The following is a 27,473-nucleotide window of genomic DNA, read 5'->3' as shown; positions in this document are numbered from 1 at the left end:
TTACACCTGTCAGGCAGTATACCCCCATCATGTCATGTCAGTCTCCTTATTCCTAAATGAGGTAGCTCTCACAGTCCCCATTTGACAGATGAGAAAACTGAGGCTCATGGAGGTTAGGCAGTTTGCCCAGGTCACACAGCAGGAGCTGGCAGAGGTAGGAACTGAAGCCTTTCTGTTTGACATTAGGGCAGTGGATGGGGTCAGACCCCTGCAGTTGAACCCCTATGATAGTCTCTGTTAGCTGTATGGCCTAAAGCAAGTCTTAATTTCTCTAAGCCTCAATTTCCTCATCTGTAAAATGAGTGTAATAAAACTTTCCTCACAGTGCGGATTGAATGTGCATTTAAAATGCATATCATTATGCTAACTTTAAAAAATTGTTAAACAAATTGGCCGTGCAGAGGAGCCCAGTTTCACTCTGGTCTGGGCGGGGGCGGGGTGGGGGGTGGGAGGATACCTGAAGAAAGTGACATTTGACTTGGGCTGGGCAGTGGGGAGGGGTCTGAGTGGTGGTGGAGAGCTAGCAGTCTTGACTCCTGCAGGGCTCAAAGCAGTGTTGAGAGCTGCTTTGAGAGGTATGAGCAATGGCTGGGTGGTGGGAGGTGTGGGGTTCCATCATGAAGAGCTTTGACTGATCAACAGGGAAAGGGGGCCATAGGTGATGGGGAGCCATGCACAACACTGGTGCCAGAGCTGATGTTCTCAGAGCTGAGCTGCAGAAAGTGGGGACCATGGCGGAAGGGAGGCTGCCAGGAGCTGGACGAGCCAGGGAGGCCTGAGGCTGGTCCTTATCTGATGTCCCCTCCCCACCCCCAGTCCATCCGGCGTCTGATGGAGGCGGAGAAAGTGAAAGGCTTCTGCCAGGTCGTGATTTCCTCCAACCTGCGTGATGGCGTGTCCCATCTGATTCAGTCCGGGGGTCTCGGGGGGCTGCAGCACAACACCGTGCTGGTGGGCTGGCCCCGCAACTGGCGGCAGAAGGAGGACCATCAGACGTGGAGGAACTTCATTGGTAAGGCAGGGAGGGCGGGCAGTGGTGGGTTGGGTGGGAGGCTGTGGGTTCTCTCTCCTCCTTTGGGGTAGTTTTCCGGGTGTGACAGATGTGGGTTCTGCATATCAGGGGACAGTGTTCAAAGCTGGCGATGTGCTGGGTACTGTGCTGGGTGCTGGGGACTCAGGTGTGAAGCAGACAGTCTTGACTCCTGCGGGCTCACAGCGCCGGGAGGAAGTCAGTGCGGGGCAGGGGTAAGAGCTACAGCTTTGAAGCCACAGAAGCCCGGGCCTAACTCTCACTTCTGGTCCTTCCTGGCTGTGTGATTGTTCACAAGTAACTCACCCTCTCTGAGCATCAGAGTCCTCGGTCACAGGAATATAGTAACTAACATTTACAGACTGTGTTCTGTGTGCCAGACAAGCTGAGGCTTTCTCTAAGTCTCTAGTTCTCCCAGCAGTCCCGTGAGAGCAGGGCACTGCTATCTCCATTTGTGGGGTGTGAAACTGAGGCACAGAGGGATTAAGGAGTTTGCTCCAGGTCACACAGCTGGTAAACCAAGAGACTGCACTCTTAACTCCAGGCTATTCTGTCTCCTTCATAGGTAGATCATAGTTACAGGTGGTTGGGAGGATTAAATGAGGCCATGCATGGTAGAGGGCTTAATAATCAGAAAGGGCAGCTGGGGAAACTGAGGCCCAGAGAGGTCGAGAGGCTTTCCCAAATTCAAACAGCAAATTCATGATGAGGCCCAGGTAGTTGCTGGTTTTCTGACTACTCAGCCCAAGGCCAAGGTGGAGCGGGTGGGGCAGGGTGGGGTGCTGGGTGCTGGGAGCCCCTGTGGCTGCTGCTGGTGCAGGATGGGACCAGGGCCACTGTTTCCCATCTGGCCCTCTCCTTGGCCTCCCCCAGAGCTGGTCCGGGAAACCACAGCTGGCCACCTGGCCTTGTTGGTCACCAAGAACGTTTCCATGTTTCCCGGGAACCCCGAGCGCTTCTCGGAGGGCAGCATCGACGTCTGGTGGATTGTGCACGACGGTGGCATGCTTATGCTGCTGCCCTTCCTGCTGCGGCACCACAAGGTGAGCATGGGTGTGTGCACGTGTGTACATTTGTCGGCGAGGCTCATGGGCTCTGGCCAGGGCCAGCCTCCGTGTGAGCTCCTGGGAAGGGGTATGATCACCTCCTTCATTCCGAGACGTTAGGAACTGGGGACCCACACCTAAGCAGGGGCCTTTTTGTAGGGAGTGGTCGCTGAGCTAACGATTCGGGTCTGCATGTCTGTGTGGTAAGGTGGGTGGGAAGGGTGAGGACAGGGTCCTCTCTAGGTTCTGGCCCTGGGTCTCCTCACTACATCTGGGCTGGACCTTTCTGGGTCCCCTTCACCCCTCCAGGTCTGGCGGAAGTGCAAGATGCGTATCTTCACTGTGGCCCAGATGGATGACAATAGCATCCAGATGAAGAAGGACCTGACCACGTTTCTGTACCATTTACGTATCACTGCGGAGGTCGAGGTGGTGGAAATGGTGAGTCCCCAGGAGTCACCCCTGAAGTTTTGGAGTCCCACCCCCTGGGCCCTCTTTCCTCTTGGCCCAGCACCAGTAGGGCAACCCCAACAACAATCATCTTATGATGCTGGATTCCTTCCCCCCATCTGCTTCTTGACCTCTCACATATTCATCCAAGAGTCCTTTCCTTCCTCCCTCCTTCCCTCCCTCCCTCCCTCCCTCCCTCACTCCCTCACTCACTCCATTCCTCGCTTCTTTATAAGAATATCTATGTCAGCCCTAGCTGGTTTGGCTCAGTGGATAGAGCGTTGGTCTGCGGACTGCAGGGCTCAGTGTCAAGTCTGGTCAAGGGCACATACCCAGGTTGCAGGCTTGTTCCCCAGTGGGGAGCTTGCAGGAGGCAGCCAATCAATGATTCTCATCATTGGTGTTTCTATCTCTCTCTCCCTCCCTTCCCTCTCTGAAACCAATAAAAATATACTTTAAAAAAAAGAATAGCCATGTCACCCAAGTTGGTTTGGCTCTGTAGATAAAACAGACTGAAGGGTCACGGGTTGGATTCTGGTCAAGGGCATGTACCTTCATTTGGAGGCTCGATCCCAGGCCCAGTCAGGCGAGTATGGGAGGCAACCAATTGATGTGTCTCTCTAACATTGATGTTTCTCTCCCCGTCCCTTCCACTCTCTCTCTCAAAAAAAAAAAAAAAAAATCAACGGAAAGATATCCTCAGGTGAGGATTAACAAAAAAGAAGAAAGAAAGAAAGAAAGAAAGAAAGAAAGAAAGAAAGAAAGAAAGAAAGAAATGCCATGTTTAATAGTGCTCATGATATGGAAGGCACAGTTTTATGTACTTTACATATATTGGTTCTCATAGCAACCGATGAAACAGATACAATCATCAGCATTTCCATTTTATGGATTAGGGAGTCAAGGCAAAGAAAGGTTATGTAATTTGCCCAACAATGCTCACTAGTGGCAGAGCCAGGATTTGAACCCAGGCAGGCTGGCTCTAGGATTACACTATACAGCCTCGCATCCATCCATTCTCAGTTTACTTATCTATCTACCCATCCTTCTGTGTATTCATTCATCTACCCATATATTCATTAATGTATTCATTTACTCACTCACCCATCCATTCATTCACGTGTATATCCATTCATCCCTTTGTTCCTTTTTTATTTCTTCCCCTTTTCCATTCACCTGGGTAATTAATTAATCCACTCATTCATTCATTCACCAGTTCACATGCCTGGTCCTGTGCTGGACTGAGGAGGGAATAAGCTGCATTGTCTTCAAAGAGCATCGTTCTTGCCTCCCACAACTGTTGGTTAAATTAGGTCATTTGATGGGGAAGCTCCAAGCTGGCAGAAGGAAGGGGGCCGCCTCCTGTCCCTTGGCTTGTACCTGAGCTTATAGCTCATGCTTTTTTCCCTCACCACCCCGCCCCCACCTTGACTGCCCACAGCACGAGAGCGACATCTCCGCTTACACCTACGAGAAGACTTTGGTGATGGAGCAGCGTTCCCAGATCCTCAAACAGATGCATTTAACCAAGAACGAGCGGGAGCGGGAGGTGAGGTTGCCCTGGATGGGCTCTCAGAGCCTCAGGCTGCGCCAACTCTGGGTCTGCACAGCTCTGGACGGCTCAGGGCTGGCATGCTTCAGAGCATTACTCATCACCCTTATTCCTCCCATCACTGGGCTCCCCAGCATCGGAGTTACACACTGCAGCTGCACCTACCAAGCCTTTCAGCCAAGATGTAGAGGGGCTGTGGCATGGGTGACAGACTTGGCTATCTGTCTGTGACTTCTGGGGCCAACGGGAGAATAGTGGGTCCTAAATATGGATGGTGGACAGGCTGCCAGTGTGAGGGGGTCATGTGATAGCCCCTCAGAGAGCAGGTAACAGATGGATATTTAGAGTGTGGTGGATGGGTTCACAGGGTTAATGATGATAAGCCTGTATGGGGTATGGGTGTAAGATCTCCTGGTGGGGGTAATGTGGGGCCACTAGTCCCACCCCAGGGAGTAGGATACTTGGGGAAATGAAAGACGGTACCCAGGAGCTGGGGACAGGAAAGCTCTCAGCGGTAGGTGACAGGTTGCCGGGGGAATGGGTGGCAGATCCTATAGGCCAGGATGACAGGCCATGGTTGATGGGTCTCCCAGGTGTGGATAATATATTTCTCAGATAGTGGTTGAAGGATCCTCAGGGGAATGAGTGATGGGTACTCATTTGAGCTGGGAAGGATGAACCCCCAAGAATGTTAACCAGGGGTGATAGTAAAAATAGTACATGTGGCCCTAGTGGGCTTGGCTCAGTGGATAGAGCATCAGCCTGTGGACTGAAGGGTTCCAGGTTCGATTCTGACCAAGGGCACATGCCTGGGTTGCGGGCTCCATCCCCAGTAGGGGGTGTGCAGGAGGCAGCCGATCAATGATTCTCTCTCATCATTGATATTTCTATCTCTCTTTTCTCCCTTCCTCTCTGAAATCAATAAAGAAATATATATTAAAAAAAAAATAGTACATGTGCACTGACCACAGTCCTATGGTGGAGCCCTGCAGGCCCAGGTGTTAACCCTTTAGTTGCTGGGTGGTGGGGCGGTCAGGGGCTCTGGAGAGGAGTTGCAATGGCAGGTCAGTGGGCAGCAGCTATTTGCTATGGAAGCAGTACCTGAACGCCGGTACAGTCCCCGAAAGCGTGCACCCTGCCTGAACATCAACTCTGGTGGTAGCTCTTTGCAGGGCATGGGTGGTGGTAACTCACAGCAGAGCTGGCACCAACCTTTGTTGCTCCCTAGATCCAGAGCATCACAGATGAATCCCGTGGCTCAATCCGGAGAAAGAATCCAGCCAACACCCGGCTCCGCCTCAACGTCCCAGAAGAGACAGCTGGTGACAGTGAGGAGAAGCCCGAAGAGGAGGTGTGCCACTGGGGTGGTTTGGCCCCATCCAGTGGGAGCAGAACCTCTGGCCTCCAAAGGAGTCATGTGCTATCCCTTTGTTCATCCCTCAGGTGCAGCTGATCCATGACCAGAGTGCTCCCAGCTGCCCCAGCAGCACACCATCCCCGGGGGAGGAGCCTGAGGGGGAGGGAGAGGCAGATCCCGATAAGGTGCATCTCACCTGGACCAAGGACAAGTCCGTGGCAGAGAAGAATAAGGGCCCCAGTCCTGTCTCGTCCGAGGGCATCAAGGACTTCTTCAGCATGAAGCCGTACGGGCCTGGGGGCTAAGGGCTGGGGGGAACCCACAGGGTCTGTGCTCCCCATGGCAGAGCAGCATGCAGCGTGGGTCCTGGGCTGGCAGTTGGAAGACCCAGCCCACACCTTGTCTTGGTTTCCCCATCTGAGGACTCGGGGGTCGGGCCTGATTGCTGAGGGTCAGAACTCCCAGGGGCGGGCAGTGGGAAGGTGAAGGCTGGGAGAGCAGGGCCAGGGCGCAGTCAGGGTGGGTGATGGTGGCTCAAGTCCCTGGCCTCCCCTGCTTTGTCTGACCCCTCTCTTTTCTTCCTCTTTGCTTCTCTTGTGTTTCCTGAAGGGAGTGGGAGAACTTGTAAGTGCTTCAGAATTTTTTCTTCTCTTTGCTGCGTTGGCCAGAGTCCCTACTCTCCTCACTATGTCATGACCCCTCAACGCATGCCCCTGACCTCTGGGCTCTCCGAAGAGCCCAGGTTGGAGGGGTCTGGGGTTGGTGGTTCCCGGTTGCAAGAACTGGGGCCCAGCAGCCCAGTGGCCTGGATCCAGCTCTCCCCTCTTCAGGCTCAGGGTGCCCTCCTCCCACCTTCCTCCCGCAGGAACCAGTCCAACGTGCGGCGCATGCACACGGCCGTGCGGCTGAACGAGGTCATTGTGAAGAAATCCCGGGACGCCAAGCTCGTGTTGCTCAACATGCCTGGGCCTCCCCGCAACCGCAACGGTGATGAAAATTGTATCCTGGACTTTAAACTGGGGGGAAGAGGGAGGTGGACGTCAGGGAACCTGGGTCCTGGCCCTGGGACGGAAGACGGAGCCGGTCCTGCTTCAGGGTCAGCACCTCGGTCAGGGCGGAGGCCCACGGTGTCCAGTTCCATCCGGAGGAGGCGAGGGGTCGGGTCTTTCTCCTTGACCGGCGCTCAGACATGGAGTTCCTCGAGGTCCTCACCGAGCACCTGGATCGGGTGATGCTGGTCCGCGGCGGCGGCCGCGAAGTCATCACTATCTACTCCTGAGAGCCGGGACCTGCCCCCGGGCCGAGCGCGCCCGGCCCGCGGCCCCGAGCCCCCGCCGCGCCCCCCGCCACCGTCACCGTTTACATACAGCCCCCGTGCCCGCGCCCTGGCCCTCTCCCCGCCGCCTGCAGTCCGGAGGCCACGTCCGTCGGGGCTGACTCGGAGGGGCCGCCTCCACGTGGAGCGCAGAGCCCGGCGGGCGCGCCGCTCCGCTCCGCCTCCCGGGCGGCGGCTGGCTGCCCTCTTCCTAAGCCGAGCCCGGCCCGCCGGAGGAGGAGACGCTGCCATCAAGGTCGGGAGGAGGCGCGGCGAGGAGCTGGGGCTTGGAGGACCCGGGTCGTCCGCGTGGCCCCTCCTTTCCCCACGCCCCGCCCGGGTCGGTCCGGCTCTGCCCTCCGCCGGCACAGCTCCCGGCTGCGGCGGGCGCGGGGCGGGGTGGCCACGCTCGGCCTTCGCCGCCGCCCCTCCCGGCGGAGCCTCCAGCGTGGGCCGCCGAGCCTATACATAGTGTACAGGAGACATCGCGTGTGTTTTTAACGTCCCCATATTCCGTGACTAGAAGCGCAACGGACTCCTCTCGCCACCGTCGAGCTCCCCTGCCGGGCTGCCCGGCGGCGGCGGCGCCTCGGGGGGGCTGGCTTTTCCTGGAATCCGAGCGCTTGCGAGCAAAAGTGCTTTAGGCCCAGGCGGGAGTCCTGGTCCCGGCCCCTCCACACCCCGCCCCGCTCGCGCCTCGCCCTGTCCGCGCGCCCTTGGCTTCCGATCCTTCCCTCTGGTTCCTTTCGGAGGTGAGGAGAGACGAGCGTCCAGCTCTTCTTGGATTCGCCTCCCCGCGGACGTGAGCTTCCACTGCGGCTGCCGAGGCGCGTGCAGCCTCTTCTCGGCTTTTATGCAAGCTGGGGCCAGGATTGGGGGAGGGGGTGCTTCTCAGGGCAGGAGGAGAGGCCGCGCCCCGCCCAGGAAGCCCCGTCCCGGTGCCTTCGCTGGGAGCAGGCGCCTCTCCACAGTCGGCTGCTCCCCTATCCCATGGCTCCTCGCCAAAGACAAATCTGGGAGCTGGAGGGCGTTCCCTGCCCGGAGTTTCCTTTCTGGGACTGGTGAGGGAGGAGGGGGCGATTTCGGTGTAGGTGCGTACCCACCGGGAGGTCCCAGCGCTGCCCCTGAAGTCCGCCCCCCTCCCCCATCCCATTCGGCAGCTCCAGCCTCGGGGACCTAGCCGCCTTTCCGGGCGTCCCGGGGCGGGCCCTCGCTGTTTGGCAGCGGCCTCTAGCCGCGCGGGGCCTGCCGTCCGGTGTGCTTTGTTCCTAGCGCCTGTCTGCCCTCCTCCATCTAGGACCCGAGGCCTTTGGCTCCTCCAACTGCAGTCCTTGGCACTTCTGCTCCGTAGAGAAGGCGCATTGGCCGGGTTCCCTTCTCCCAGGGCACATTTCTAAGGGGGACAGGCACTGCATGCTCCTTCCAGTGCCCTCTGGGACTGACTGGGTCCAGTACCTCCAGCACCAGGGCCCTGACCTTCACACCTAGACATCCGGCCCAGCTCCCAGAGCTGGGGCTACTGGGCACTCCTGACCTCACCACCTCCTTTCCTTTGAGCTGTAGGCAAAGAACTGGAGCTGGTGCCAGGCTGACTGGGTCAGGTGTGGCTGGAGGTCGGTCTGGATGTCTGACAGGCCAAGGCCCATCTGAGACTTGATGAGGGGGCTGGATAGACTCTTCCAGGTAGTAATCAGAAAGTTGGAGATATTAGACACCAGCTCCCCTGCCCCCTTCCTCCACAAGACCTCTGAGAACCACAACTTGGTCTAGCCTTGTGAGGGCCTGAGCAGTCAGGCTGAAGTGGTGGGCTGGGCAGAAGGGGGAGGGGTTGTATCAACACCAATTAGGGAACCAAAGTTGCATTATCTGGGCCCAGAATGTCAGGTTGGCAAAGAGCAGTTTCCATGGATGAAAACAAACATCCCACAACAAAAACCCAAGTTTTCTGTGCTACATGTGCAATATTTGTTATGAATGTTATCATGTCATTCATCAAATTATCTTTATAATCATTGTAGCTAGATGTTTCATGTCCAAGTGACTTTTATTCTGAGTGCAATATTTCAATAGCCTTGTAGTGATAACTAGTGTTGCTTTTGTTTTCAGACGATCTACGTGCAGGGCAATGCAATGAAGTTGAAAACCCTTGTAAATAGGAGAGATTGCAAACCAAATCAAGAGTATTTATTACTATTATTAGGCCTGCCATTAATTTTCAGTGTTTCAGTATTCCGCATTCTGCCTCAGTACTGACCTTGTGTTTTTTTGTGCCAATATGAAAAGGAGAGGGTTGGTCTTTCCTTTACTGTTGAATGCTCCCATTTAATGCTTTACAGCTTTTACTGTATTTTTTAGACTCCTGTCTGCACAAAATGCAATAAAAATAATTTTATTATACCCTTCACAGCCTGAGGTGTGCTGGTTGGACATATGAGGGGAAGAATTAGTAGTTGGGAAGAGGATTACTCAGCGTGGCTCTCCAGGAGGACCCCAGACTATCAGAAACACTGACTTTTCCCTGAGAGGAGGGATGGGCTGAGCCCCCAGGTCTGGTTGCCTCGTCAGTGTACTGACAGTTTTGAGGCCCTGTCCTCAAGGGGGGCCAGTAGAGAGAACACTGCACGAACATCACCCCATGAGCTAGTGAGTAGGGAACAGTCAGGTTCAGTGCTGTCTGTATTTTGGCCCCTAACCCACTGGAGGCCTTGTGCCAGTCACTTCACACCCCACACCGTTTCCTGGTGGGCCGGCTATTACTAAATGCTCTTGAAGGCTCCTACAGATTCTGTAACTCTATGGTTCTCCCAACTCCCTGCATAATGGGCAGAACAGAGGGTGGCAACTGAGATGAAATCAAAACAGGAGAGTAACCCACTCCACTGGCCAGTTGCCAGAAATGGCCTCCTCATGGTCCTATTTTCCTTTCCTAGAATAAGAGGACAAGCCTGCTGACACACAGAAAGTCTACCACAAACAAGGATGTTTAACAGCATTATAATTAGCCAGCAGGCTTCTGCTCCGAACTGTTATTAAAGCTGCTAACTAGGTGAGCTGACGAGAAGCTAGGGTTAAAAGAGGTTTCGAGGCCTGAGCACAGGTTGAGGACAAGAAGGAGCAGGCCTCACAGCAGACTGAAACTAGTCAGTGCTTCCAGGGACCCTCACGTTCCAACCCTCAGAGGGAATGCCCCCAAGAGGTCCTGCAGGTAGTCACACTCCAAAAAGACGACACATTTCCTTTTTCATTTTAATTAAAAAGTAATCATCTTATCTTATCAACAACACAAGTTCCAAAAAGGGAAAAACACTATATAACACAAACAGATCAGAACATAAAATGCTGCCACCTGGGGACCTTGAGTTTTTTAAACCATTGTTTGCTTAGCCACTGGCAGGACTCAGCTGAAGTCACTGTTCTCCCTCGTCTCTGCCAGAGGCCCCTTGAGACTGTGATGCCCAGGGCTCTAATGAGCACCATCCCTAGGGAGAGGGCAGCTTCCTTTGGCTCCACTTAGAGCAGCAGTCAGAAGTCCTCCCTCCAATAATTTCACTCTGGCTCAAAAGTTATGAACAGCCACCTGTATCAAGATCCTCCATGTCCAGCTACCAGAAGTCTGACATCAAAATGGTCCCTACCTCCTGCTATTCAGAAAATAAGAGATTGATTTTTAAGCCCAAAACTCAAACCACTGAAAAAATGGGTGTTCAATGCCAGAGTCTAGAGTTGCCTTCTCAGAACTGATTCCATCAAACTACCCCTGGAGAAGGAGAGGTTGATGGAAATGTTAGGGGGGTAAGAATGGTTGGGGTCCAGATTCACAGTTTGTGTTAAACTGCTGGTGACTGGAATTGTTCAGTCCACTGGAGATCCTCCAATGAAATGAGAGCAAAAGAGAAAAATGAGAAAACCCAAAACCAACAATACTGGGTCAGGCAGAAGATTGTATTGTTTGTGTGGCTGCCATGGACACTCCTAAACTCCAGAGTAGCTAAATTATACATCCTTGAGCAGACCCCTCAACAATGACACCATGCCTGCTGAGCCTAGTCTGCTAGGTAACTCTGGGCAGGAGCTGCAGATAGGAGCTGGAGCTCTGATGGGCCTGTGAGGCTGGAAAACAAACCAAGGCTATTGACATGAAAATGCCATTCCAAACTCAGCCAATTGGGGCTTGGTTTCTTCTTCCCCACCCCCCAAATCCAGGTGACAGAGAGACCAGAGAAACTCATGTTTGAAACCCATAAAATATCAACTGAGCCCAGACACCTATACTGCCACCCAAGTGACCCCAGAAATATTTATTTTCTACAAAAAAACAAAAACAACAACAACAAAAATACACAACCCCAAATGCAGTACAAACTCTGACTCTGGAAGGAATAAGCAACAGCCTTGGGCAGAAGAGAGAGCAGATGGTAGAAACTTATGACATTTGATGTGACCTGGATAGGCTCAAAGAACATCCTCCAAATAACTACTTAGAACACAATAGATGGGAGGCGGCCGGGACGAGGGAGCTGGGAATAGTTGAGATTGAGCCTCAGTAATGCCTCTGGTAAGATCCCATGGGTGCCTGGGGCCGCCCCACCTGTGCTGTGGTTTGGCTAACCAGGTGCGAGAGAGCAGTGCCACTCTGGATCAGGGTGTCCAGAGCCTTCTGTACACTTGGATTGTCAAAGTTGATACCTGTGGAAGGTACCGGCCTCTGGCTAGCTATGTTGCTGGCAGGTGCCAGGCGATTGGAAGGCTGGACAAAGAGGCCCTGGGAAGGAGCCCCAGGCCTGGGGCCCATGTTCTGAGCAGATCCTGCCTGTCCCAAAATGTTTGGAGGCTGATTACCAGAGGCCTGTGATCTTTGCTGAGGCTGGCTGTTTACGGCTGTGGAAAAATTCTGGTTCTGGGTGTTTCCGGCAGCGACTGAGGGAGATGCAGAGCTATTGGCCACAACCGTGCCACTATTGAAGAGGCTGAGGATTTTGGCCTGAAGCTCTTGCTGGGAGGTGGGGGGCGCAGCTGGAGTGGGTGTAGCAGAGGGGAGCACTTGGCTGCTCTGGAGCGGTTGGGAGCTTGGCTGTGTCTTCAGCGAGGCACCCGAGGTCGCCCCGAGTGGTTGGCGGGAAATCGGGCCTACAAGACAGAAGGAGGAGGCATCTGGTTGAAAGTACCCTCCATGGGCAGGAGGCTTGGCAGCCCAGGGAAGAACAACAATCACTGATCACATCAATCACACAGTACATAGACTATAACATCAATTTCCCAAAGGGGCCACTCCTTGGTATGAGCTGTCTCCAGAAGACAGCCTAGTTCCCCCAGAGAATTAATTAAAGAAAAAAGGGCATCCACCTTGGTTACCAGGGAGTCAGTAATACTAGGCTACCCATCACCAGATTAACTACAGGGATCAGAAGTCTGTGCCCAAATATTAAGTTATCATTTCATCAGTATAAAGGCCCATGAGGCAAATACAGGGGTGGGCTCATTCCCTTACCCACCCCAAAAAGCCATGGGCCTCCCACCCTCCCAACAGAGCCTGGGAATTAGAGAAATGCAGAGTCAGAACTTCACCTCGGCCCTGCCACGTAGCTCACCAGGCAGAGAGTCGGTGCTGCTCCTCATAAGCCGCTCCTTCCTCTCTCGCAGGTAGTTGATGATCTTGTCAGTCTCTTCGGCAGTGAGGTACCTGTTGTCTGCCAGCAGGTTGATGAGGCTTTGGATGGCTGGAGGATGGCCCCCGCGTACTCCTTCATCGGGGCCTCCTCGCTCTCTTTCCTGTAGAATGGCTTCATTGGCCATCTTGGCTGCCTGTCTGGCAATCTCCTCGCGTTCCTTTTCCCGGCACTCATTCTTGTAGCGCTCATAATTTCTGGCCACCAGCACCATGGCGTCTGCCTGGGGCATGTTGCGGTGCTCTGCAGGAGGGAATGACATGAGTTATTTTCTCCCAAGAGAGATTTCAGTGCCCACCTCCTGACCTCTGTCTACCAAGCCTTTCCTAACCTGAAACCAGCAAGAAAACCAGTAACAAAAAGCCTTGGGATGGGGAAGGGAGAGGAAGGAGATGAAGCTGGGAAGACAGGTGGATGGATTTCTTTGGTGGGGAATACACCTCTTTGTACAGAGCTGGTTCTTTTCAGAATTCCAAGATCACAGACTTGTAGTAAAAATCAAAGAAACATGATAGCCTCTCACAGATTCAAAAAGACTTCGTGGGGAATAACCATGGAGGGCCGGCTGCAGGGGGTCAAAAAGCCCTTCTGTAAAGCCTGGCTCTCCACTGTGCCTCTCGGGATAGAGCTGGCCTACTGTTTTTGAATTCATCAGTTCAAAGGTAATGGATTAAGATCAAGTTGTGACCCTAAGTAACCTCCTCTCCTTGGGCAACACAATTTACAGGGTGGTGGGAAGACTTCTCAAAACTTTATATAAATGAACTCACATATCTTGAGGACTATTCCTCAGAGAGACAAATGACACACAGGAGAGCCTTATGCATTTTATGGTTACGAGGTAACCAGTCAGACAAATAGAGATCTCGTGGGTAGTGGGAAGAGAGAAAAGTCTGTGTTGAAAGAACAATGAGTAGGGCATCAGTTGGCTGAGTCTCAATATTCTGGGTGCAAAGTACTAAAAGTCACTTCAGGGAAGGACTTCAAAGAACCTCCCCTGGACCTCTAGGAGGTCAAGGCCCTCTCCGTTCTCACAGTCCCTCTGCTTAGCACACTTACAAATAGCATCCCAACTGCCTGTTGTACTGTCTCCCATTAGACAGTTTGGTGAAGGCAAGGATTCTATCACACTCATGTAGTATGCTCCAGCTCTTCCCACTGGCGAGAGCTGACTGCGCATCTCTTCCCAACTCTCCCTCAAGTGACTTCACATGGGTGGTTTGAACTAGGACACAGAGCATTTGCACCACAAAAATCAGCAAATGCTACAGACCATACTGCCCTCATCTCCTCACCCGGAACTGGTTGGTGAACATTTGCCAGCACACCCCTGTACATCCACTACAAGAATATCAGACGAATAAATGACCATGTAAATCTCCACCAGTGCACTCATCAAAGGGCCCTACCATATTTGAGCTGAAAATATGAGTCATTTGCCCCAACTCTGGTTCTTCTGATTTCCGCATGAAAGAATTAATGGACCAAGTGACTACCTCTGGAATTCTGACCCACTTGGGCCTCCGTACCTTGTGGGGTTCCAAACATGATGTTGACCGTACAGGAGCGGTGAATCTGGTGTTGCTGGGTGATGACAATAGCAAAAGGAGACCCTCCCCTGCTAACATCCTCCAGGGCTTGTGACAGTGAAACCTCTGTGTTGAGGAAGATCAAGTCCACTACCATGCCTAGGTCTCGTACCTTCCGCCCCACAGATTCAGCATAATCTCTGTAGAAACAAACAGAATCCAGGTGAGCACTGCCCGCCCAACTTACCATCTGCACACTGCTGCACTTCAGCCAGCTGTGGGTGCTACTCTGGAGAGTTCAACCCAGGGCCTCCCCAGTGCCTCTTCAGACTCCAAGGATCTAGAAGATTTCCTTCTCTTTACACTGGCTCCGAATGGTTCTATATGAAGTTGCTGGCAGCACAGTAGTTAGTAGCCAGGTCCTTCTCCTGATTCTCTAGCACAGCAGTCCTTATACCGTCTCACTGCCTAAACAGACCTGTCTTTGGGGAGGCTGCATGATCATGGGAAAAGCATGGACTTTCATCTAGAAAGACGGGTTTGGATCCCAGCCCTAACACTGACATGCAAAGTTGTGAAGCTCTGAGCAGATCCCTTTACCTCTTACAAATCTGTTTCTTTACTAATAAAACAGGAATGATATGGCTCAGCTCCTATGTCATCTCCTTGACCTTCTCTCCAATCTAAATTAGATCCTTGATGTATTTCTCCTCATAGGTCCTATCGCCAATACATCTGCTCAGCTAGGGTGTAAGCTCCATAAGAAGAAGGGGCTGCTGTGTGTGTTTACCATTATAGCTCCAGGACCTAGCATCTGCCATACACACAAAAAACCTGAATGGATACACATGTACCATGATTACTGTGAAGAGTAAAAATATTTTACATAAAGTGCCTAGCATGGGGGCAGTACAGAATAGGTGCTTAGAAAATGACAGCAAATAAACAAAACAAAACAAACAAACAAAAACCCCATTTCTACAGTTAAAGCAGCATCTACTTCTAAACAAGGCAGCCCAGAGCCTGTGAACTCTTCTGCTGCTTAGTGTCTCAACACCTATTTCCCTAGGTTCTGCCTTGAAATTGGCTCTTTAACCCCAAACTGCTAGAAATACATGAAGTTATTTACTAATCACCAAGGGAAAGAACACATAGCTACTACCAAGCCAGCAAGCCGCTCTACTCCCCTCTGCTTCTCCGCTCTGCCTCCTGAAGGAAAGAATGTAAAGCAGAGGTGGAGTCAAACAGTGCTGTGAACTCTGGATTGACGAGCATGGTCACCTAACAGTTCTGCAAAGCCATGGCACTTCACAAAAAAGACTTCATGCTTGGCTGACAAATGCGGAGACGTGCCTCCCCAAGTACTGGGGATTTGGGGTTGTCCCTTGGAGGGGGGCCTCTACTGCTTTGGATGACCAGCATATATTTTCGCTTCGATTTTCCTTTGGGAAGGCACCTCTCTCTAACTCAGTTCACATTGCTCCACAGGACAAAGTCACCTTAAGCTCTAGGGATGGATGGGCATATGACCTAGCCCTGGCCAGTGAGGGCATCCCAGCACTGTTGGCTAAAGTGACTAGTCCAGCAATGGGAAAGTGAGCCAGGTTAGTCTAATGAAAAACAATTCCAGGACTTTAGGTGGAAGCACTAGGAAGGAGAAGCTCTCTTTCCATTGCATTTGCTAAGCCAGGAAGATACATGTTTAGGGCCAGTGCCATTCTGCCTTTTCAAGGAGAATGCCTGTCTAAGAATGAAGGCAACACAGAGACCCAAAATTGGTAACATGGTTTGACCCTGGATGTGGCCATACCTGAACTTCCAAGCCAAGCAAACTAAAAATTTCCCTTTGAGGCCCAACCCAGTTTGTAATGGGTTTTCTGTCTCTTACAATTGAAAGAACTCTGGCTAAGACAGCATAGCAATGCCAGAATACACAGGCCACGTTCAGTGGGTACAGCTGCCAAGAGGGAGCCTGAATTTCAATTCTGACCCTTCCCCATACTCAGGAGAAATATCCAAAGGGTTCTTACTTAGTCTGCTTGTTGACCACAATCACAGAACAATCAACAGGCCTCTCAGCATCAAAGCGTCTCTGGATTTCTTCAAAATATTGACGATAAAGCTCTTCTCTACGCCGTTCTTCCCGTTTCAAACGCTCTGCAAGATACCACCAGGGAAAACTAAAATATGAATTGTGCTTATTTTTTCTATAAAAATAAGGCACAGGCCTTACTTTGAATCCCGAACTGCCCACAGGCAAAGATCGTAACACACACACACACACACACACACACACACACACACACACACACACACTCTCTCTCTCTCTTTTTCTCTCTCTCTCTCTATCTTCTAGATCAGTGGTCGGCAAACTGCGGCCCCTTGAGTGTGGCTCTTCCACAAAATACCACGTGCGGGCGCACACGTACAGTGCGATTGAAACTTTGTGGCCACACTCAAGGGGCCAAAGAGCCGCATGTGGCTCGCGAGCCACAGTTTGCCGACCACTGTTCTAGACTATCTCCTAAAAATAATCATTAGGAGTGAGGGAGAGAGTGTGAGTGAGTGAGTGAAAGGGGAGTGTGTGGACGTGTGGGGTGTGTGTGTGGAAAAAAATAACCATTAGTATTATTTTTTAAGATAAAAATTCATTGAAATAGTTGGATTGAAGGGCATGGTCACTCTAATGCTTCATCTGATACACACTGCCACACTGTCCTTTAGAAAGGCTCTTATTGATTTATTTACCCACAGGGGTGAATCACCTAGTGCTATTACTCAACTAGATATGAAGCAATTTAAAAACCTTTAAAAGATGTATTGAGAAAACCACACTTTTAAAAAAGCATGTCTGTCTTTTTAAAGAGATGCTGTTAGGTAAAAATTATAAAACAAACAAACAAGCCCGCAAACCCCATGCTTCACAGATAACGCAGACTGTAGTTATTTGTACAATGGGCAAAAAGCAAGCAACCTCTTTAGCTCCAATCTTAGTTTATTTCTTACTGATGAAATTTCATATTTATTTCTTCTTCTTAGATGACTAAACCAGATAATACTAATTTGCATTTAAAAATGTTCTCTACATATCAATAGGCTATTTGTATTTTTTCCTTTTGTGAACTGCTTAGCCACATCATTTGCCCCCTTTCAGTTGGTTATTAGTTTCCTCTTTTTTTGGTCAAGTATTCCATCAGTAATAGGAATAAACTGTTTCTGCTACTTTACCTTTTGCACGAGACTGACTTTCTGGGCCTGGAGGGCCTCTTCCATCAAAGCTATCCCTGTAACGGTCAAAGTAAGCGTCATCCTTTCTCCTGCCATAGTCATCCATTCGCAGGTATCGGTCATAAGAGCTCTCTCTCCTGTAAAGTTAAAGAAATCATCACAAAATTAAAACTGTCCTATCCTGAAAAAAATCAGATACAAAGAATTCTTCAAGACCCAGTCCCCTATGAGGAAATAAACATAGTAAGGCATAGGACTTTGGGATTAGACAAATGAGGTTTGTACAGGCATTCCTGGAAAATATTGTGGGTTTGGTTCAAGACCACTGCAATAAAGCAAGTATGGCAATAAAGTGAGTTGTAACCTTTCTGCTGGTAGAGGGTCTTGCCTTCAATTTGTAAAATACAATAAACGAGGTATGCCTGTATCTGGGACTCACTGCTTATTACCTCTGTGGCTGCAAATGAGTCAACCTGCCTTGCAAAATGACTGGATTCACAGAAAGTTCTCAGCATAGTCTCTGGCATAAAGCAAACACAAAATAACTGGTAGTAATTATTGTTATTATTTTTGTTAATCTTCACCTTAGGATATTTTTCCATTGGTTTTTAGAGTGGAAGGCAGGGAGGGAGAGGAGAAAAAAGAAGGGGGAGAGGCTGAGGAAGAGACATCTGTGAGAAAGACACACTGATTGTCTCTTGCACTGGCCTGATTAGAACTGGGGATTGAACCTGCAACCCAGGTAGTGCCATCTTGACCGGAAGCAACCTGCAACCCTTGGGTGTGCAGGCCAACACTAACCACTGAGCACACCACACTGGCCAGGGCCTGTGATAATTACTGATACTAGTTTTGAGGAACTGTTTCATGTGTATGTACACACACACACACACACACACACACACACAATAATTTTTCATCACTCTAAACAGAACACTCTGAACTGAAACTCTACCCATTAAAGAAGGGAATGGGGCATGAAAAGATACTTCTGCCGATGAATTTGCCTCTTTTAGACACTTCATATAAATGGAATTATATGACATTTGTCTTTTGTGTCTGTTTGGCTTATTTCACTTAGCATAATGTATTTTTTTTTAAATCCTCACCCAACGATATTTTTTTCCATTGATTTTCAGAGAGAGAGGGAGGGAAAGAGGAGGCGGGGGAGAGAGAACATCGATTGGTTGCCTCCTACAAGTGCCCAGACCAGGGCTAGGTATCAAACCCACAACCGAGGTACATGCCCTTGATTGGGAATTGAATCAGAGACCCATAGGTGCTCGGGTTGATGCTCTAACCACTGAGAAAAACAGCCAGGCCACTTAGCATGTTTTCAAGGTCCATCCATGTTGCAGCAGGTATCAGCATTATCTTCCTTTTTATGGCTGAATACTATTCTATTGCATGAATACATCACATTTTTTATCCATCTACTGATGGACTTTGGGTTGTAGCTATCTTTCAGTTACTGTGAATAATGCTGCTGTGCACATTCATGTACAAGTGTCCGTTTGCCTCTTTCCAATTCTTTTGGGTATAGTCAGGAGTGGAATTGATGATAGTAATTGTACTACATTTGTAACTTTTTGAGAAACTTCCAAACTGTTTTCCATAGTTGCCACATTATTTTACATTCTTACCAACAATGTAAAATATTGTTCCAATTTCTCCACACCTTACCAGCAACTGCTATTTTTTTGTGTGTGTGTGTGTTTTAATATATTTTTATTTATTTCAGAGAGGAAGGGAAAGGGAGAGATAGAAACATCAATGATGAGAATCATTGACTGACTGACTCCTGCACGCCCCCTAATGGGATTGAGTCTGCAAGCAACCTAGGCATGTGCCCTTGACTGGAATTGAACCCGGGAGACCCTTTAGTCTGCAGGCCGACGCTCTATCCACTGAGCCAAACCAGCTAGAGCTCTGTGTGTGTTTTAAAAAAATAAATTATAACCACCCTAGTAGGTATGAAGTGCATTTCCCATGAAGTGTATCTGCCCTGTGCTTTTGCACTGCCAAAACAATTTGCACTTCATCTTTTTTCCATTTGCACAATGTTGCCTTTCATAGGCCATGGGGAGAGACCAAAATTCATTTGCTAAAATATTTACTGAGCAGCGTATCTACCATTTGATAGACAATAGAAATATAAAATCATGCCCTTCAGAGCTTTCAATTAGTTTAGAACAGACATAAAAAATACTGTTACCAAAAAAAACCCCAAGCAGAATAGCTGTACATGTACCTGTACATGGGATCTCGGGAGTCTCTCATATCTCTGTATCTGTCATACATGGGATCTCGGTGATCTCGAAAATCCCTAGAGTCTCTTAGATCACGGAAGTCTCTAAGATCCCTCATGTCCCGAGCATCACGCATACTTCTGCTGTCTCTGTGATCCCGAACGTCTCTATCTCTGTGGTCCCGCAAGTCTCGGGGGTCTCGCATGTCTCTGCTATCCCGGGTATCACGACCATTTCTTCCATCCCTGGGCTCTCTCCTTGGACTTCCTCGAATTGGGGATCGATCACGTCTTGAATCTCGACTGTCTCCAAAGCCATATGGATCTCTGTGGGAGGTAGCAAGAAGATGCTAAGACAAAGAAATCGAAGGCAGCTAACCCTTCAGCTCTTATTAGAGGAAGTATCCCCTCCAACCACTCCCCCCCCAAAAAACATAGTAGCAAAACAGTGAGCACATGACTAAAATTTTAAGAACAGTCACCATCTGTTCAGCAAATAAAGACTAATAGGTTCTACAATCTCAAAAGATCAGGACAAAGAATGTATGACCCAAAGACAACGGTTTTGACTGAGGTCATAGTACTTATCAGGCTTCAGGAAGTAAGTAGTAATTCGGCATTCCTTATGCATGCCAACTAGCATCTCAATCTCAATAGGTTTTCAAGGTAAAAGTGTCTTTCTCCAAGAACCTATTTTCTCCTACCAGACCTGTTTGAAAGAGACTTTAAAAGGGGGACAAAGTTGGGGAGACACAGTAAGGAGCAAGACTCAGGAAGAAAAAAAGAGCAAATGCACAATTTCATACAAAGTAATGGTGATCAAAGGAGTTGTCCTGGAAGTGCAGAAAACTTCACTTAAAATATCTAGCAGGATAACCAAATTATGGGAAAAAAAGAAAAATTACAATATGATACACATAGTAAAGTATAAGAACACACTGTCTTCTCAACATAGTTAATGAGTAGTGGTCTCTCTCAATTTGAGGTTTATGAAGAATCTAGTTCCTTTGTTGCCAAGGTTTGTTTTTTAAAGTGTGTGAAGTCACAGATTTGTTTGGCCTGCTCTGATTCAATATTCTTCAGGAGACAGTCTACTCCACTGGAAACTTAACCTCAACATATCTAATAAACTTCTTATTCAACCCACTCAGTCCCATTCCTGACATTTTCACTTTTGACAAAAATAATCTTCCCAGTTACCAAGGTTTAAATTCTTGAAAGTTGACTTTGATTCTTCCTTTCCTATCTCCATTAAGTCACTTCAATGCTGTTTGTTTTCCCCCTTCACTGGATTTATGAATTCAATCCAAACCCTTATGCTGGCACCAATTAATTTCCAAAAACTAAACAAAACAAAAACCAACCTTCCAGACTTCAATTCACTCAACACATAAAGACCAGATTAACTACCCAAATTACAACCTATTACCAATTGCAGCTTCACTATCGCACTTCTGGCCACCCTCCCTAACAAATCTGGCCCCTTCCAACTGCTACCTTTCCTCTATTTCCCAATTCAACTTCCTCAGTTTTACTTAAGCTGTTCTTAAGACTTAACTTACATGACATCTATCACAATATTTCTGTTCTTTTGGCTTTTCAACCCGGAATATTTTTCCTGCACTAATCCAAGTATCACCCAATCCTCACAGGAAAAGTCATGTCCCATGTCTTCGAAGAAATCTCAGATTAATCTCCCTAGAAATTGCTGATCATCTCCTGCTCAACTCTTAGAGCACTGACTATTTCTATTATTCATCTTGATCTGGCATTTACTTTTGTTTTCATAAATTTTTTTATTGGTTTCAGAGAGGAAGGGAGAGGGAGAGATAGAAACATCAACGATAACAGAGAATCATAAATTGGCTGCCTCCTGCACATTCCATACTGGGGATCGAGCCCACAACCTGGGCATGTGCCCTTGACCCGAGACCCTTCAGTCCTCAGGCCAATGCTCTATCCACTGAGGAAAACCGGCTAGGTCTGGTATTTACCTTTTTACAACAATGTATTTTTGTTTGGCCCACATTAAGTATTACCTCCTCCATAAAACCTGCCCTGAACTCAATCTTCCCCAACAAATATGCTTCTCTAGTCCTATCTATCTCAATAAATGCCACACCTACCTACTCAGTTACTCAAGCCAGGAAACTGGATGTCATCCACTCTTCCAATCACATTTCCAAATTTCATTCGTCCTTTCTCTGAAATTCTGTCCACATTTCTTTACTTCCACTGGCATCACTGAAGGTCAACCCATAATCATCTCTCCCTAAAACCACAGCAAAGGCCTTCTAGTTTCCCTATGTCTACTCTTGTCTCTCTTCTAGTCTTTCTCCAGACTACTCTAGTGATCTTTTAAATATGTAAAATCCTTTACTGGTTTCCCACAGTATTTAGGATTTAATCCAAAACCTCTAGTGCGAATAAGATCCTGAGTGGTCTTGGCTCCTGTCTTCTGCAACTTCATCTCATCCTCTCCCTAGTTTACCACTCTCTTGCCATGCTGGCCTTTCAGTTATAACTAGTCAACATTTTTCCTGATGCCTTTACTTGAGCAGCAGACAGGAATGCATACTCATTTTTAGGTCTCAGCATAAATATCTTATTCCTTCATTTTGTTAGTTTAAAAGTTTATCTTCTTCCCCTAAATCCTGGCCACATCTTCTCACAGCACTTTTTTACTTGTCTGTCCACTCTCCTAGACTGCAAGTCCATGAGGGCAAGGGCTATCAGAAACTCTCCACTATAAATGTCACTGTATCTGCAATGCAGATGATCCACAAACACGTTGAATGAATCTTGCTCTAGAACATATTTCTATTATTGCATTTATCACACGGTTCTGTAATTATTTGTTTACAGGGCCTCCCTACTAAACAGTAGAAGGCTTTGTATTCCTAGGACATAGCACGAAGTTTAGGAAATGTTTAATGAATTGTTCAACTAAACTATAAGCCTTTCAAGAGCAGGAGCCATGTTTTGTTGATACTTTTGTCATCTACCATGATTACACATATTAAGCATTCATCATGATGCCATCAGCTTGGTAGAAAACCCCAATTTCACTTCATCTACAGGGCATAGCAAAAACACTTTAAATGACAACTTTGCTTCTATGAAAAATCCTTGTCATATATTTTAAGGCTCACAAGAACCCCTAATTTGTGGGAGCATATGGGAGACCAGGGGATTTAAATGAGGACAGCTAAACTTTTTTTTCCTATTAGAATAAAGTAGAGACTAACCAATATTCTTACTTCAATTTTCCTTATGTCATATAATCCTCCTAATATGTATAACATCCGATATAGTATATAATGTGGGCAAACACCCAGAATCTAATGAGAAGGGACAACTGTAAAGTATTTTTGGATTAATGATCGCTAGATAAAGCTGCCTTGGGGAGCAGTTACAAGTAGTCATTAGAGGTGGAATCAGGTTTCAAGTGTTCTTGGCAATCAGGACTGAGAGAGATCATGAGCTTGACAGACCACAGACTACACATAAAGCTTTGGGCTGGTGGAACAGCACATTATTCGCGGCCTTAGGATAATTATAAATGCCATATTTGGTTCTCATTCTTTTAAACCCACTGAAATACCTTACTTACCTGTCAGAGTCCATCCCTGGAGGTTGACCATAATCCTAAATTCCCAAAGCTTGGGTTCACGCTTCCAGTTTGAGAAGGCAAGCACTCCCCCTCCCCTCAATGAATTTGAAGTTCATGAGCAACACAACTACAAATCCCCCCTCAATTGCTTTCTGTGTAAAAATGTAGAAGAGATGATATTCATTCACAAGGGGGAAAAAGAACCAAAGTGTGGTGGAAGTAGAGATAGAGAAGATAGTAAATCTCTAAAATGAAAAGGCAAGGCTTTTTTCCTTTCTCACAAGTTGAGCAGTATGGCAGACTGCTGTTCCTCTGAAGACAAAAACCAAAACCCCTTTAGGGTCACTTCGGGACCCAAACAAGAACTTCCCCAGGACAAAAGGGCTTCTAGGACTCCAGTTGCTGGCCCCAACATCTTTCTCAAAGTAAGACCAGCTATCAGAAGGGGTACAGTGTGCAGGATTCAGAGTGCCGCAAGGAGGAAGCCTGCTGAATGAGATGCTTGACCTCAGATAGCCAGTGGGTTAGAAGCAAGTTTCTGGAGCATAATAAGGTTCAAAATATCTTCCCATCGCAAGAGAGGTGTTTAAATGGAGACCAAATGCAGTGTACCCTCAGGTACCAGGTCACTAGAAGCTAAAATGAAACTAAAAAGTGGTTAAATAAATTTCAGCACTTGAGTCCACAACTGAAGGCAGGTGATAAACACTACTAAAATTCTGGTAAATATTCCTTATCTATTCAGCAGGGGAAAAATACTGGTAGCCAAATGCTCTTTGCCTCAAGAGAAATATGGCCATCATTTGGAAACATTTGAGACGTGAGGAGTGGGTGAAGGGAAAAGCCATGCATGGATCAGATGGCAAGTGATATGCTTCTGGTAGAATTGCTTTTCTTCCTGGGCAATGTAGTGGTAGTGTCGACTACTGTTCATTTGAGAGTCTACAGAGTAAGAACTGATAGCTGATCACCTTGAAGACGGTGAGGGACTTTGAACTTGTCTTCAGCCAGAGGCTGGAACCTCAAGCTCAGGATGTTTTGCTTTGGCCTTGGTGTACCGAAGGTCAGGGAGGAAGGCCTTTGTCCTTTTCTTTGTCAACGTCTTTTTGTTTACTGTAATATTTTCCTTGGGAGGTCCAGCCTTTTTCCCCTCCTGAAAAAAAAAATCCTTCACCAGCTCTTCATACTTCTATTCTGTCACAGCTACTGTCCACAAACATAATCATCTAAATGGCTGGCTGCTATGGATGCTGACCCCCCACGACAATGGTTCCATGCTGTCAGAAATGAAGACAAAGGACTTGAGCAGAATTTTGCCATTAGGTACACGTAGGATATGGCGCACAATGAGATATACCTCACAGATTCAAGTTTTGTAAGTTCCTGTGTTTCTCCCTAGGAAGCACTCTGATGATTTTCTCAAGCACAAATATGACTTTTCTGATGGTAGAGATGGCACTTGCTGAGGACTGATGGTTCTTCTTAAGTGTTAGTACAGGGTTAATTGCAGCCTGGAATCTTTAATTGTGAGGCCCACCTTAAGCTAGGGCTGTCTCACATCCAAGGAGCAAGCAGTTATCAAAGGAATTAACATTGTGGATAGGTAGAAACCATCTTAGGCCATATAAGAAACTTGTCTACAGCTAGGTTATTTTGGATGAATCGAGCCCTTGATGACTTTCACTGAAGAGGCATCAGGTCTAAAATCCTTAAAAATATGAGGAAAACTCTCTGCAGAACATTTGATGTAGATGTAGATGAATTAATTCTATTTGCTTTTCTTCAGGTCATATGGAAAGGATGAGGAACTAGAGTCCACTTGGAAGTCACATCTGCGTAGGGGTATGTTTCAAGACCTGGACTATCAAGGTGTTGAGCTACAGATGGAAACTGAGAACATCGGAGGCACAACTAGAATCATGGTCCAGTTTTTGAAGAAGGCCTAATGCCTAGCACCAATGCCAGGCAACTTGCATGGTAACTATGTAATATATTCAAAGAAGTCAAGTCAAGTGGTCCAAGGGTTAAATGATGAGAATTCAAGCTGAAATTTGATCCAGAGCAGGGATTTCCGATGCAAAGTACTGTGCTTGGCTGGGCCAATATTGTCAGAATTACATACTGACAGTTGGAATCATTAGGGAGGCACATTACTGAACTGAGAGCAATGCCAGCAGAACTGGGCCTTGCAGAGACATTTGAAGAGGTGATAATCCTGTGAAAATTCCCAAAGATACCTAGGCGTTTTGACACTCAAGGTTAAAGTCCAGCAAAACAAGGTGTTACAAAGGTCTTACCAGCATGCTTACACAATTTAAAAGTAGCAGCACTGAACACATGAACAACTTAAGGGAAATATTTGTCATAGGTACAGTGATTCCCCCCTCCCATGAACAATGCATTCCATGGCTGGGGGCACATTAAAAAATTAGGGTTGTCAAATGAAGGCAGTATGGTTGTTGTAAACATACTGGTACATTTGTAATTCAAGGCTTTGACTAGAGGCATGTACCTAAAGGGTGATGTGATATCAAGTGTTCACCCTCAGAGAAATGATCAGCCCCTTCCAGGCTAACCACTCACCCATCTTGCCTACTTATTGCATTTTACTTCTGCCCTATTGATATATCTTAAGAGATAATGCATGACATGATCAAAGCAATGATTAAAATGTTAATGTCTTATTTTAAATACAATGTATACAATTTGTTTGGTTTTAGGGCTTTAAAATTCTTTTTAAAGGTAAAAAACAGGAACTCTTTGCTCAGGTTTTAGATGGGGCTCAGAATAGGTTTTACTAAATGTGAACATCCCTCTTCCCTGAACCTTATTAAACATGACTGTATGAAACTCTAGCATGTTAAATAACATGCTGAGGAACCCCGTTAGGGGCATATCACCAAGGGGAAGACTGAGTCTTAGTAAAATTTAAATTAGCCTAGCTGTCCCTTCTATTGATTATAAATAAAGGAGGAAGCCACGGCCCTATCCATATCTAAATAACCTAATTTTAAAATTTATTTCTGAGGAAGGTGATATTTTAAAAGGTATATAAAAGTAACATATTTATATATCTAGTAAGAACATTTTATTTTATTTTAAAATATATTTTATTGATTTTTTACAGAGAGGAAGGGAGAGGGATAGAGAGTTAGAAATGTCGATGAGAGAAACATCGATCAGCTGCCTCCTGCACACACCCTAATGGGGATGTGCCCGCAACCAAGGTACATGCCCTTGACCGGAATCGAACCTGGGACCCTTCAGTCCTCAGGCCGATGCTCTAGCCACTGAGCCAAACCGGTCAGGGCCTAGTAAGAACATTTTAAAAGGCTCCCTACAATGTTGCCTGTATGTTGTTGTTTTTTTTTGGCTTTTTTTTTTTTTTTTTTTGAGGGGGGAATAGTTTTTAAAAAAGGCATAAAGCTATTGCTTCTAATAAAGATGAAATTATGGAATTACATTTTAGCTTGGTATAAAATTAGTTTTTAAAATTTAATGTACTGGCAATGGCTATATTGGATTCCAACCAGGGGAGTTGGTTTATTTCCCCAACATTGACAATGTTTGTTGAAAGCTACAAACATTATCAACTGATAATGTTTAAAGCATTTGCCTATCATTAATATGACATAAAATATTCTTAATTCATAGCACAAACAGAAGCTACACTGTACTCTGCAATGTGCCTCTCCCCCGCCCACCTTTTTTTGTCTGCAGAAACACACAGATATTATCCAGAAATCATAAACATCATGGGGTCAGCAGAGTGGGGGAAGACTTTACTAGTGGAGTCAGTGTCTTTATATTTGCCAATTCCACACACCTTCTGGTAAGCTACCTATTTTAGCAACACACACATTAGAGCTCCTTGAAAATGGATACACACTAGGTCTCCTTTCAAGCCATTTGGCAACCACAGCTTCCAATGGGAGTCCCATAGTTCTAATCATTAGATAGATGCAAGTTCTTAGCCATCAGTATTCCATGTTTATTGGGGCAATGAGATGCAACACAGATGGAACTGCCCCAAATCTGAAGCACGGTTAGATGCAGCATAATGGAAGCAATTATATGGAACTGTTGAAGTTCTGCAGGATTCGTTTATGTTTTTTTAGAATACTTATACATACTCACAAAATCAATGAACAAAGTATTTCCTATAAGCTGCAGGTACTCCTTATAGTGTTAGAGAGAACAGAGAGAATAGCAATGTATATGCTCACTTCTGCAGTGAGACCAGGGCATCCACCTGACAGCGGTAGTTGTGGTATCAGATTCAACTCTTCTGCCTGGCAGAGTGCTCAAAGAATCCAACTGAAGTTGGCAGCATTAACCGCGGGTCTGCTTAGACTCTGTAGCAGACATGTGCAATCTATTCCTGGTAGCTTAGAAAATATCCACCCTTCATATCCAAGTGGGGGCATATACACCAAACA

The 27,473-nt window shown here is 47.5% G+C and overlaps 2 protein-coding genes across 5 annotated transcripts in view; one reads left to right on the top strand and one right to left on the bottom strand.

Moving 5' to 3' along the window:
* Positions 1-6,724, top strand: part of SLC12A5 (solute carrier family 12 member 5) — a 28,418-nt gene extending 21,694 nt beyond the window's left edge. Inside the window, exons 17-25 of the mRNA XM_023756262.1 lie at positions 817-1,012; positions 1,904-2,073; positions 2,386-2,517; positions 3,968-4,075; positions 5,307-5,429; positions 5,522-5,721; positions 6,045-6,059; positions 6,301-6,434; positions 6,623-6,724. Coding sequence (XP_023612030.1) covers positions 817-1,012; positions 1,904-2,073; positions 2,386-2,517; positions 3,968-4,075; positions 5,307-5,429; positions 5,522-5,721; positions 6,045-6,059; positions 6,301-6,434; positions 6,623-6,714 — 1,170 coding nt within the window. The 3' untranslated portion in view covers positions 6,715-6,724. The remainder of the gene's footprint in view (positions 1-816; positions 1,013-1,903; positions 2,074-2,385; positions 2,518-3,967; positions 4,076-5,306; positions 5,430-5,521; positions 5,722-6,044; positions 6,060-6,300; positions 6,435-6,622) is intronic.
* A 2,399-nt stretch (positions 6,725-9,123) lies between these two features.
* NCOA5 (nuclear receptor coactivator 5) overlaps positions 9,124-27,473 on the bottom strand; it is a 29,166-nt gene continuing 10,816 nt past the window's right edge. For 2 of the 4 annotated variants that reach the window (XM_006091355.3, XM_023756194.1), the window contains 6 exons: positions 19,425-19,748; positions 17,174-17,310; positions 15,976-16,102; positions 13,946-14,145; positions 12,339-12,659; positions 9,124-11,877 (listed from right to left, as the gene is read on the bottom strand). In XM_006091355.3, the coding sequence (XP_006091417.1) occupies positions 11,291-11,877; positions 12,339-12,659; positions 13,946-14,145; positions 15,976-16,102; positions 17,174-17,310; positions 19,425-19,748 (1,696 nt within the window). In that variant the 3' untranslated portion in view covers positions 9,124-11,290. Of the gene's footprint in view, positions 11,878-12,315; positions 12,660-13,945; positions 14,146-15,975; positions 16,103-17,173; positions 17,311-19,424; positions 19,749-27,473 lie in introns of those variants that run through there. The other 2 variants (XM_023756196.1, XM_023756195.1) reach the window with 2 other exon arrangements.

The sequence above is a fragment of the Myotis lucifugus genome, unplaced genomic scaffold, assembly GCF_000147115.1.
Source record: "Myotis lucifugus unplaced genomic scaffold, Myoluc2.0 scaffold_90, whole genome shotgun sequence".
Lineage (NCBI taxonomy): Eukaryota > Metazoa > Chordata > Mammalia > Chiroptera > Vespertilionidae > Myotis > Myotis lucifugus.
Note: the sequence above shows the minus strand (reverse complement) of the source record. Positions and strands in the feature narration are given on the sequence as shown.